Genomic DNA, 11,430 nt, shown 5'->3' on the forward strand with positions numbered 1-11,430 from the left:
TTTTGTGACAAAAATGAATGCTATAAACGGGCTGTTTTGCAGCTTAGTTAACTTATATTGGCTGTATGGACTGTGTAATGAACAACACAACACCCATGTTATTATGTTTTCCATGATCAAGGAGCTACTTTTTTTTTTTACTTACTTGCATGGTAGAATGCGGACCACGTCGTTTAGCTGGTAGCCTTCTATGCACACGGCACAGTGATTGAAATCAGGGTCCGTTTCCTGGAAAATAAAAAACAGTGACCCAGCTTAGTACAGCATGAACACAGGAGCTGAACTCAAACCAAACATCAGTCTGCGTCCAGAGTAAACACAGCCCGCAGCGTGGACTGCATCTGGACTGGAAAAGCATGGCTGGTCAGACAGGAGAGACAGACACAGGTCGTAGAAAGCAGCAGCAGGCCGAGGGTATGATGTAATCCCTGGTGTGTCATAGCACAGGTTGCCTAGCAACAGCCAGGTGACGCCATATGGGTTTGTGCCAATACTGCACTGATAAAACAAGCAGAAGCAAAAATAAATAAACCCAAAGCTAGAACAAATAATAATAATAAAACAGCTTGACCACAGTGTGAAATGAGGGTGATCATTTGAGAGTGGAGAGAATGAAGAAATTAATATTAGTGTAAAATATTACATATGATTATAAGGTAAAAAGTAACAAAACAAGATGAAAAACAAATGAATAAATACACTGTACTTTGTGCCACTTGAGATTCCAAGAAAACAGTATATTGAAGAAAAAAAACTCAATTATAAATCAAAAATAATAAATGAGACTATCAAAGATAAAGAAATTGGGTGAGAGGAAAAGAAGAAAGAACGAAAAATAAATAAAGAAATCAGCGGATAAAATGCAGCATGAGAAGTCAAAAGCTGCCAAGAGATTCTGGACTTTTACGGCTAATTAGAGCTCAAGAAAATCCAAAAACTGAAGCTCTAAAACTCCAAAGTGGGGGACTATTTTCTGTGTGACACAGTTTCAGTTCCCAACATAGATCCTCTAGATTCTGTCCAATATATGGCAGCTTAGACATGCGCATGTGCACAAGAGCAGCAGCTCAAAAACTCCTGGAGTGCTGAGTTCCCATAAAGAACTGCAGTGGAACTTCTTAGTCCATCCAGCATCCATCAGCAAATGTTTTGAATGCTTTTAGTCTAAAGCTCCAAAGTGAGAGGTGTGAACAATAATAATGCAGAACATGAGCTGAAAACAACAAACGCAAAAAAAAGAGAATTCAGGACACATTAGTGGAGTCCCATTGACTTTTCCAATTTTTTTGCATAATTCAGTGGTTGAGATCTAAACAGAGTCACTGAGAGTAATTTGGTGTGAAATGCTCTGTTCCAGAGAAACACACACCCAAGTTTACACCTGGTCACTTCATGTGTCTACTATCTGGAATGTATCCCGATAAGATTTAAGCCATGTGCATTTACACTTGGCAGCCAACGTGTCTCTGGTCAGTCGGGCTGAAATCTGATTGCTGTGTTTGATGGAATATGCAAATGTGCTTGTTGTGTGGCAACTAATTACCAACTGTTTATCTGTTCAGCCTCTTTGTTTGCAGTTTGTTTTGTACAGTAGTGTCTATCCATGTTGCTATTAGGCATTTCGTTTCATGCGGCCCCTGACCTTGTATGTCCTCTATGACTATCTTCTTTGCAGACAAAGATGCCCAGTGAGGTACTGCATGAGGAGGAGTGTCGGTTGTGCTGAAAATGACTTTGATTGTACTAGGAAAGGTTTAGTTGTACTGGGAGGGGTTTGGGTTGTACTGAGAGAGGATTTTTTTGCACTGGGAGGGGACTGTATTATATTAGGTGGAGTTCTGTTTGTACTAGAAGGGTTTTTTTGCACTGGGAGAGGTATGGTTGTCAAATGTGTCAGGTGTAAACTGGGCTTTACTGACTAAGATTCCTTTACAGTGGTGGTGATAGGAACCCAGTGGTTCACCATGACCAAACACAAATATAGTCATTTTATTTACTATCTGAAACCACCAGTGAACCTACATGTGTCTTCTGAGTTTTATATGGAATGTTGATGGTAAAATAAGTTTTGTGGAGACTATTTTGCCTTGCATGTATTGCTCCACCATGAATGGATTTTAAGACCACACTCTTCTCAGAACTATCAGAAACAGTCTCACACATCAGGCAATGTATGCAAAAAGCTTCATGTAGTAACTTTCTGTGAGGGAGCTTTTAGAGTTGCACGTCGGGTTCCTATCTCCACCACTGTGAACAATTCTGACTCTAAGTTTCTCTAGAACAGAGCATTTCACACCAAGCCTAAGTTAACAGCTTAACAATTGGTTTTGTTTATACAGACATTTTTAAAATGTAGTTTTATGACTGAAATGTAAGTAGTTTACTTTACTCCCCAATATACCCAAGTAGAAGTAAAAATATTATCATGTGAGGGATCTACTAAGCCAACCAACAGAACACAGTAAATGTAATTAGCTATCGTCCACCTACATCAATGTAGAAATGTAGACACAGAAAAATGGAAAATGGAAAGTAATGGAGAATCTGGTTTATTAAGCAGTTTTAGATGCTTGTCAGCTTTCCAACTGTAGATATAATCCCATTACCTAAAGAGCTGAGTGCTGGGCAGTTTTCCCACCAGGAAACAGGTCTAAGCAAAACATTCACCTTGTTTTCTGCTTTACAGCAGCCAGAGAGACTTGTGAGTAAGCGCGACGTGCAGGTCACTGAGCAGGATGGATGATTTCACACCGTGTGTAAAGCTGACATGTATTTATAACACTGTGGCAGGCTCAGTGGTCAGAAAAGTGACCCGTTTCTGTTTCTGAGGTAATTCTGTACAGAACAGGCAGATGGGTGTGTTCATTATTGCATTACGTAAAATACAAAATTACTTTTTGCAACAACAGAAAAAAAAAAATCAAGTCAATGATTTAATTAAAAAAAAAATAAAAAATAAATAAAAAGCTCTCTTTCACCAAACAGGGCTATTTAAACCATTTAAACCCCACCATTCTTCATCATAGCAAAGCTAATGGGCTGTAAAGCTTTCACACATTCCATTAATTAACTTTAGAAACCATACTTAGGATGATATAATGATGTAATGATGATGAAAACTGCTTGCTTTGGAAAAAATTCATTCATATATATATTTATGTATGCATCATTCTCAATATTTATATTTGTCTTAGCAACGGCCATGTAACTGTCTGGCAATATGTTTTTAAGAACACTAGAAGACTATTTTCTAAGCCGCTTATCCTAGAGGGTTACAGGGGAAACTGGAGCCTATCCCAGTGGTCAATGGGTGGAAGGCGGGATACTCCCTGGATGGGTCGCCAGTCCATCGCAGGGCAAAAACTTTAATATATTTGTTATTATTTAGAAGAAACCAAGTTTATTTAATTAAATTAAAAAAAAAAAAAAAAAAAGTAGGTATACCCAAACTTTTGACCGGCACTGCATCATCACTTCATGACACTTGACAAAGTTTAATACAAAAAAAAAGAAAAAGAAAGTTTATTGCAGTCAAAGGTAGTGACAGGAATCAGGGGTCACCATGACTACAACACAAATATAGACATTCTATTTACTACCCAAAACCACCAGTGAACCTACACGTGTCCTCTGAGTTCTATATGGTATGTTGATTATGGTAAAATCTGAAATAATTTTCTTCAGGGACTATTTTGCCTTAGAACACCATGCATGTATCCCTCCACCATGAATGGATGTTACAAATCTAAAACCTTCCTAAATCTCCCCAAAACTACCAGAAAACAATCTTCGATATCAGGCAGTGCATTCATAACCAAATTGTGTAATAACTTTATGTGAAGGAGCTTTTAGAGGTGGATGTCTGGTTCCTATCACCTGTGAACAATTCTGACTCGTTAAGTTTCTCTAGAACAGATCATTTCACACCACACCACTTAAGAAAATTTCAAAAATTGGAATAATCTAAACCTTTAGTCAACAGACATTACCATAGTTAACAGGCTCTTAAAACGATCAACATCCATCCATCGGCTGCCTCAGTTACTGAAACTAGCAGACTGTTAGCGAGTGACTTCAATACTCCACCCATTTTTCTGTCACGTTCGCCGATGTTCTTCCAGGAAGCATCTTTTTCTCTGGATGCTATTTCTGTCACCTGGCCGTGTCCTGGTCAAGGTCGCCCTGTGGTGAGCGGTGTTGAGTTTCTAATGGCCGTTCTCAGCAGAGCTCCATCGACTGCGACCGAACTAGTGCGTCTCAGTCATCCGACAAACAGCAGTGAGGGGCAGGCAAGCATGTGATGGAGTTCAACCAAAAATAACACAACGACATGGAATGAGGAAGGAAAAAGATCAGTTTGGTATGAAACATTAGCGGAGAGAAGGAGGGCAAAGTTCACACAAACAAACTGGAAGGTTTGAAGGAACACAATGGCTGTTAAAATCATTTAGTTTACTCTTTAGTTCTATCATCTTAAAGCCGTTTCAGATCCTATAACCAGGCTGTGGACCACTGATGTTCTCCACAAAAGCTAACCCCACATGAAATCTAGAATTAATTAACATACACTTTAAAAAAAATAAAATAGCTGTACTAAAAAGGATTCTGTGCACAATGCCATAAAGTGGTTGGTTAGTGTGGTGGGTAACATCTCTGCCTTCTACACTGTATACTGGGGTTCAATCCCCACCTGGGCAAACACCCTACACTACACAATAAGGGTCCTTGGGCAAGATTCCTAACACCGCCTTCGCCTACCTGTGTGTGTAACAATCAAATTGTAAGCCACTCTGGATAAGAGCGTCTGCCCAAATACCGTAAATGTAAATAAAACTGGGGTCAGCAACACAAATGTTAAGAAGAGCCATTCCACAAAAATCAAACCACCTTGGGAGCCACAACATTTTATGTCCATTTTACCATCTTGGCTGTAAATAAGTCTTATTATGTGCTAATGTGCTAGTATAGGCTAAAAAATATAAAGCAAAACGCAGAAGTACTTTACACTGCTTTAATCTTTAGCCCAACTATTGCTGCTTTTCTCACATCTCCAGCAAGAAACTTTTCCACCAAAGTTTCTTGTAAAATTCCTCTTTTTTTTTACGAGGCTAAAGTCAGCTGTCATTTGCCAACTTCCTGGTCAAAATTGTTTCTTGTTCAAATTGGCTTGTTTTGTAAGCTGCTTGCTAGGCAACAACGTTGTCTGTGTTGCTATGGTGATCAGCAGTCTGTGCGCCAACCTTCAGGGTTTAAAGGGTGAATTATCAGTTGTACATTAACTCCCACATTTAAAACGGCCTCAGAACCATCAGCAGAGCTTTATTTTACTGCACAGGAGGATTATTTTATTTTTACATAAATTTCTTACATTATAAAACGCTTTTTAAAAGTAACCATAGAAACCATATCATCTCCTACACTTCCTGTAATGCATTCCAGTATAACTTACTCAGCCCTGTGTATAAAATATAATAAATAAACTAAAAAGATTAACGCTTTTGGGGGCTGTTGTTTTAACCGTTTATTAGCACTCCAAAAACAGGCTTTTGACAGTTTTTATTATGCCAGTAATAATTCCTCTTGGTAAAGGTTGTAAACGCTCCTAGTCATGATTGCTTTTGAAATGAGTCCAGTGGCTCGACAAGCTATCCTTTCCACATTCCTCAAAGAATCAGAGCTTCATAAGAAACCACTGGCTCTCTTCCTCAACCCAACTAAGCCAAAAACAGGCAGGCTGGAGTATCAGCTTGCAGCACCAGCCTGGAGTCAGGAGCTGAGGTTACAACTCACACAATCATGACTACACAAATAAGCTACTAAAGACTAAGGGTTGCATAGACTAGTTGACAAAAAAATCCACTAGTTGGGTGCTGTGTGCAGTATTCAACAAGTTTAAGACAGTGCCTGCAATATGGTGGAGGTGGAAACTGCACAGAGAACAGACAGCAGGTTTTTCCCCTGCTACACTAAGAAAAAAGTGCTTTATTAATATGGAAATAACACAGTATTAAACTACTACGAGCTGCGCAAGACTGCACTGACATACAGCCTTGTTCACCAGACTGGGTAGGTTTAGAGAACCGCCATCTCTTATAAGACAGGATCGTTTTAGAGAGTTGAGACTCTGAGAGCTGTGGTGATTTTAACATGCAGTTTACATCAGACAGTCTGCATACTTTTGTGTGCCCAAAACTGAAACTAGAATACAACAAACACTCTTCTGCAGTCACATCTCACACCTCAAAGCACAGCATCTCCCACCCTGTTAGCAATCAACAAACAAAATACTTCACACAGACGTCCACTTTTTTATATCCTAGTCCTAAAAATTAGTCATGCAACTCTACTAGAGATACTGGGCTAGATTGTATGAGCCTGATTTAATAAAAAGACAATCAGAACAACCAAAAATGCAAATGTTTAATTGAAATGATTTGAATGTGAGACAGGCTTTTTAGCCAGGATCTTCAAATAGCAGCTCACGGGCCACGATCCAATGTAAGCACGTTTTCTCAGCCCAAAACCATGTTCCAGTCCTGTTCAAATGATGTGGTAGGGCTAGGCTCGATGTTAGCTTTTTTCTAAACTTGCCCAATCTGCCAAGCAACCTAAAAGTTCACTGTCTCAATGCAAATTTCAACTGTCCCAACAAATCTTTGTATTTGTAAAGTATTATTCAAATAAAAATAAGCACTCCATGCTTAGATAAATAAGATCACCATGATAAACCTGTTTAACAAAACTGTTCAGATTTCTACCACTGAATTGTATTTCTAATTTATTATAAATACATTCACATTCAGGTTCTCAACAATCTCAACAATAGCATTTGCATGCGTCAGAATAATACTGTTTTATTTCATTTTTAAACTGAAGGTCTCACACATTAATAGTCAGTGAAAGTTTTTTTTTTTTTTTAACTATGTGATATGCTGTTGTGACTAACTTGTCAACATGTTAACGGTCACAAACACATGCCCAGCTCTCCAGACATGCTAGGGGCTTTTTTTAACCACTGTACATAATGTATCAGAGGCTTGTCGTGACACCTGAGGGACTTTTAAAAAAGTTGTAATTAAAAAAAATAATAAAAATAAATAAATAAAAATAGATCCACTTTTATCTGCATGGTTAGGATATTCCCTTCAAACCTTCCAGAAGATCTCGGGTACAGATTGATCAGAATTGACCCATGAAAACAGCTTTTCACAAGAAAATGAAGCTCACTTTTCTTTGTATTCATGCATTCATGCTTTACTCTGTTGTCGTTCGTAAACAAGTAATACCACTGGCTCGTTTCATGAGAATAAGTAAGACCACTTCTGCATGCCGATGGTTTAAATGTTCTGGTGAATTGAGTTTGGCCTTAGTTGTCCTCTTAACGCCCTGCACCATCAACAGGAGCTTTGCCCAAGTGGATAAGTGATTTTTCGTGCTGCTATCCTGATGTCGCATTTAACATGCCCCTGGCATTTGGGCAATTGTTATTGCTGATCCCTGCACAGGGTAAAGCATTCAACACTGTTCTAGCATCAACTGCATTTAAAGTCATTTTGATATTTCAGTAAGTTAATGAGTGGATAATGGGTAAAATTTGGGCAAAATAGAAAAAAGCTTTGGCCAAAATTAATTTAGTATTGTAGACTTGCTATTGTAAATAAAACACTGGTGTTAAAGGCTAAAAATTCAGTAGCATAAAGATTAGCAACACAGAGAAATACAAAAATCATCTTTCATTATTCAAATATAAGCTGAGGGTCCCACTTTATATTAAGTGTCTCTAATAACTGTGCATACCATATGCAACAACACTAACTACTGATGATTTAGGTAATACTATAGATAGATTACAGAAGTACAGCCTATGTAATTACACATGTATCAACTTTGGTTTTGCTTAATGTAACTACACAAGTGTATCTTCTACACAGAAATGCTACATTGCAGTGTTAAAGTTACACTATAAAACAAGTGGAAAGTTCCAGTGTGTGGGTATGTAGGTACTGTGTAATAATGGAGTGGTAATTAACATTGCTTTGGGGGTTAATAGAACATTTAATTAATGTCATAAAAGTTACATGTTAAGACAAGTGGACGTCTGCTGTACTGTCACATTACAGAATGGTTTAAAGCTGAAGCTGGTTAGTGTCCCAGCACCAGCAACATAAATGCTAAATGTTATTTAAGCTGGCACATACAGTGAAAGCAATGTCTTACACGTGTGACTACACAGTTATTAGAGACACTTAATATAAAGTGGGACCAAAAACACTTCAAACTTAATTTGTTACCTTTACGCTCAAACACAGGAAGAAACCGTGACCTTGACTGTCTATTAGTTCCAGTCCTGTCTGTAAGTATGCAGTGAAACAAACTGCCCTGCTCACTCTGTGGCTGCAGAAAACTAGAGAACACAGAGTAATGGGCAACGGGTTCAAAAACAGACCTCCAAGCTTAGCAAGACCATCAAACGTGCTTTACACATCCCTGAACAGAGACAACACCCCTAAACTGCTACACCTACACTGACCACCTGAAGGCTGGGGACACTTGAGGGTTGTCAAAATAGAATTACAAGGTGTGAATATTTGTTGAATACAAATAGTGCAGCGCAATGTCCGGAAACTCTGTGAACTCTAACCAACAATCTGTCCCAACAACTAATCTTTCTGATATGAAAGTGATGGATAAAGATCTCTGTGCTGAAAAAGAGAAGCTCTGAGAGGTTCCATTTACATTGACAGACAGCTCTGGAACATTTACAGTGTCTACTGAACACTGTCAATGCAGAACAGCAAAACAGCCTCAACAGCATCCATTCATCATTTTAATCATCATAATCTTAGGGGAGACCTCATTTTTCTAAAAGATGTTAATAAACGAGTTGGTCAGTTTTTTTTTGTCCCCAACAGATCTTATTTTAGATCTTTCCATTTTCTTTAAGAAAACAGAAAATACAGGATTTATGCTATCAAACAAATTCTTGATTAGAAAAACAATTACACACGGCCTGGTACTTTGTACCTAAAACACTATCAGGTCTGGACAAATTTCTAAAATTGTGTATGCCAGTGGTGGTAAAACCAGTGTATACAATCTAATGTAGATTCACCTAATATTCTATTAAATTTTTTATTTATATATATTTTTTGAAAATGCACTTGTGAGCTTCTCATGGTGTGTGTTTCCTCAAACATTTAGGCTAATGTTTCTGTACAAAAAAAACAGAACAGACCGATCGAAAACTCTCCACGTTTGAAGAGATTTCCAAAGAAATGGCCGACTGCAGCTATAGGGGTCTCAGGATTAAAGAAAAAAAGTGTAAAGTTTAAAGAATCTGAGAACCAAAGAAGTGACCGCGCCCCTTTTATGGCAAGCTTGAACACATTCTGGGTGATGAGCCCAGCTGTCAGTCAATGAAGCTTCATGATGGCTCCTGTGATGCTGGTCAAGATGAAACTCAACCCACCGGGAGTGACTGGTGCTTGTTGGCAGTTATGATTGTTTACCTCTGAATGAGCGATGTGAAGCAATGTGAAGCACTGTTTTGTTTTTTTTTTCCCCCCATTTGTGGGTCAGTTTAGGAGTGTGATCTGTTCAGACTAATGCCGCATACAGGTCACTTTTGAAAGTTATTTTAAACAGCAAAAAAAGAAATAAATGGATTTGGTGATAAAATCAGATTAGAGCCACTTTTACCTGCTGTATGATGGTAGCCTAACAGAAAAAAAAGACTATTTGGACACATACATGGACACACACACACGGACACACACACACACACGGACACACACACACACTTCTTAAATGAACCTGAACCCCAGTTGGTCCCTCTAGTTCTCTCTCAGTTCACATTTCCTACAAGGCAATGATCACCTTTTACACATCTCCATCATGTTATCCATCAATTTTCAGTGACACCTGATTACACTGCCGTGTCACCCAGGCCTAGACTGCACATGGACACCGTCAAAGAAAAAGTGATGAAGTTTCAGCCTTGGCAAATGGAGCCATCAGACACCTGCTGCAAGTGATATAGAACATCTGAGCGTAACCATGACACCAACATACCCATCATCATCATCACTGAGCTTCAGACAGCAGCTGTTCAATCAACACCTCCTGCACTTTACTGCAGATACAGTAACTTACATACATGCTGTATATCTCTCTCTCAGAGGGGTGGCTTCAGTTTCTTACTGCACTCTCTCAAGGTTGCTGATGTTTTATTCATGACCAAAGCCAGCCCGACCTTGACCACAATCTGCTAAGCAGCACTCACTGACTGACCCTCTCTCTCTCTCTCTATCACTTCTCTGCCCATCTTTCTCTCTCTTCTCCCCTCTCTGTTTTACCTTTCTTGTTTTCTCTCCTCTCACTTTTCTTTTTTCCTTCACTCTCTCCATCTTCCACTTCTTTTTCTGTCTTCCACTCTCGCTCTCATCTTCTCTCTTTCTCTTTTTCTTCCGTCTCTTTTCAATTCTTGTTCTTTTATCTTTTCATTCTCCTCTTTCTCACTTTCTTTTTCTCATTATTCTCATTTTCTTTCTCTTCCTCCTCCATCTACTCTCTCTCATTTAATTGTCATTCCATCTCTCTCTCTTTATATATATATATATATATATATTTTTTTTCCCCTTCACTTTTTCTGTCTCTTTCACTTCTAATTTACCTTTCTTCTCTCCTCTTTCTCAGTCTTTTTGTCTTACCTTTCTCATTTTTTTCCTCCTTTCTCCTCCTCTTCTCGCTCATTTTTTCTTGGTGTTCTCTCTCTCTCTCTCTCTCCCTCTCTCTCTCTCTCTCTCTCTCTCACACACACACACACACTCCCCCTCTTTCCTTCTCTGCTCTAACAGCTGTGTACTCTAGCAAATCTCCTGCCTCAGCAAAGACCTGACTGTCACTCTCTTCTACAGGTGGATGATCTGGACTGCCCTTCGTTTGACTTTTTTAAAGGGACACACTCAGTTCAGCGGTGCGGAACCTGGGACAAGCACCCAGTGTTTCTGACATTGTAACTGTAGTGTCCTGTTTTGTGCCTTATCCAAAAAGCAACATGTCTTATTGCTTCACCGAGAACATGCGGTGCTAAACTGCTGTAGGCTGAATGAGTGGAGCTAAACTGCCTTGGACTGAATGGTTGGAGCTAAACTGCTGTAGGCCAAATGGGAGGGCCTGAACTGCTGCAGATTGAATGGGTGGGACTAAACTGTTGTAGAAGTAAATAAAGAAAACCCAGCTAATCAAATTACACAAAAATATTATACTTGGTCATTTGTTTATTGAGGAAAATCATCCAATATTACATTTTTGTGGCAAAGTATGTGAACCTTTGCTTTCAGTATCTGGTGTGACCCCCCTGTGCAGTAACTGCAACTAAACATTTCCCATAACTGTTGATCAGTCCTGCACGCCAGCTTGGAGGAATTT

The 11,430-nt window shown here is 39.0% G+C and overlaps 1 protein-coding gene across 3 annotated transcripts in view; it reads right to left on the reverse strand.

The window, feature by feature from the left end:
- The window catches only part of rnf130 (ring finger protein 130), a 79,740-nt gene that overhangs the window by 23,120 nt on the left and 45,190 nt on the right, over positions 1–11,430 (reverse strand). For all 3 annotated transcript variants that reach the window (XM_017693368.2, XM_017693369.2, XM_017693367.2), the window contains exon 6: positions 146–228. In XM_017693368.2, the coding sequence (XP_017548857.1) occupies positions 146–228 (83 nt within the window). The remainder of the gene's footprint in view (positions 1–145; positions 229–11,430) is intronic.

This window comes from Pygocentrus nattereri, chromosome 8, assembly GCF_015220715.1.
Source record: "Pygocentrus nattereri isolate fPygNat1 chromosome 8, fPygNat1.pri, whole genome shotgun sequence".
Taxonomy (NCBI): domain Eukaryota; kingdom Metazoa; phylum Chordata; class Actinopteri; order Characiformes; family Serrasalmidae; genus Pygocentrus; species Pygocentrus nattereri.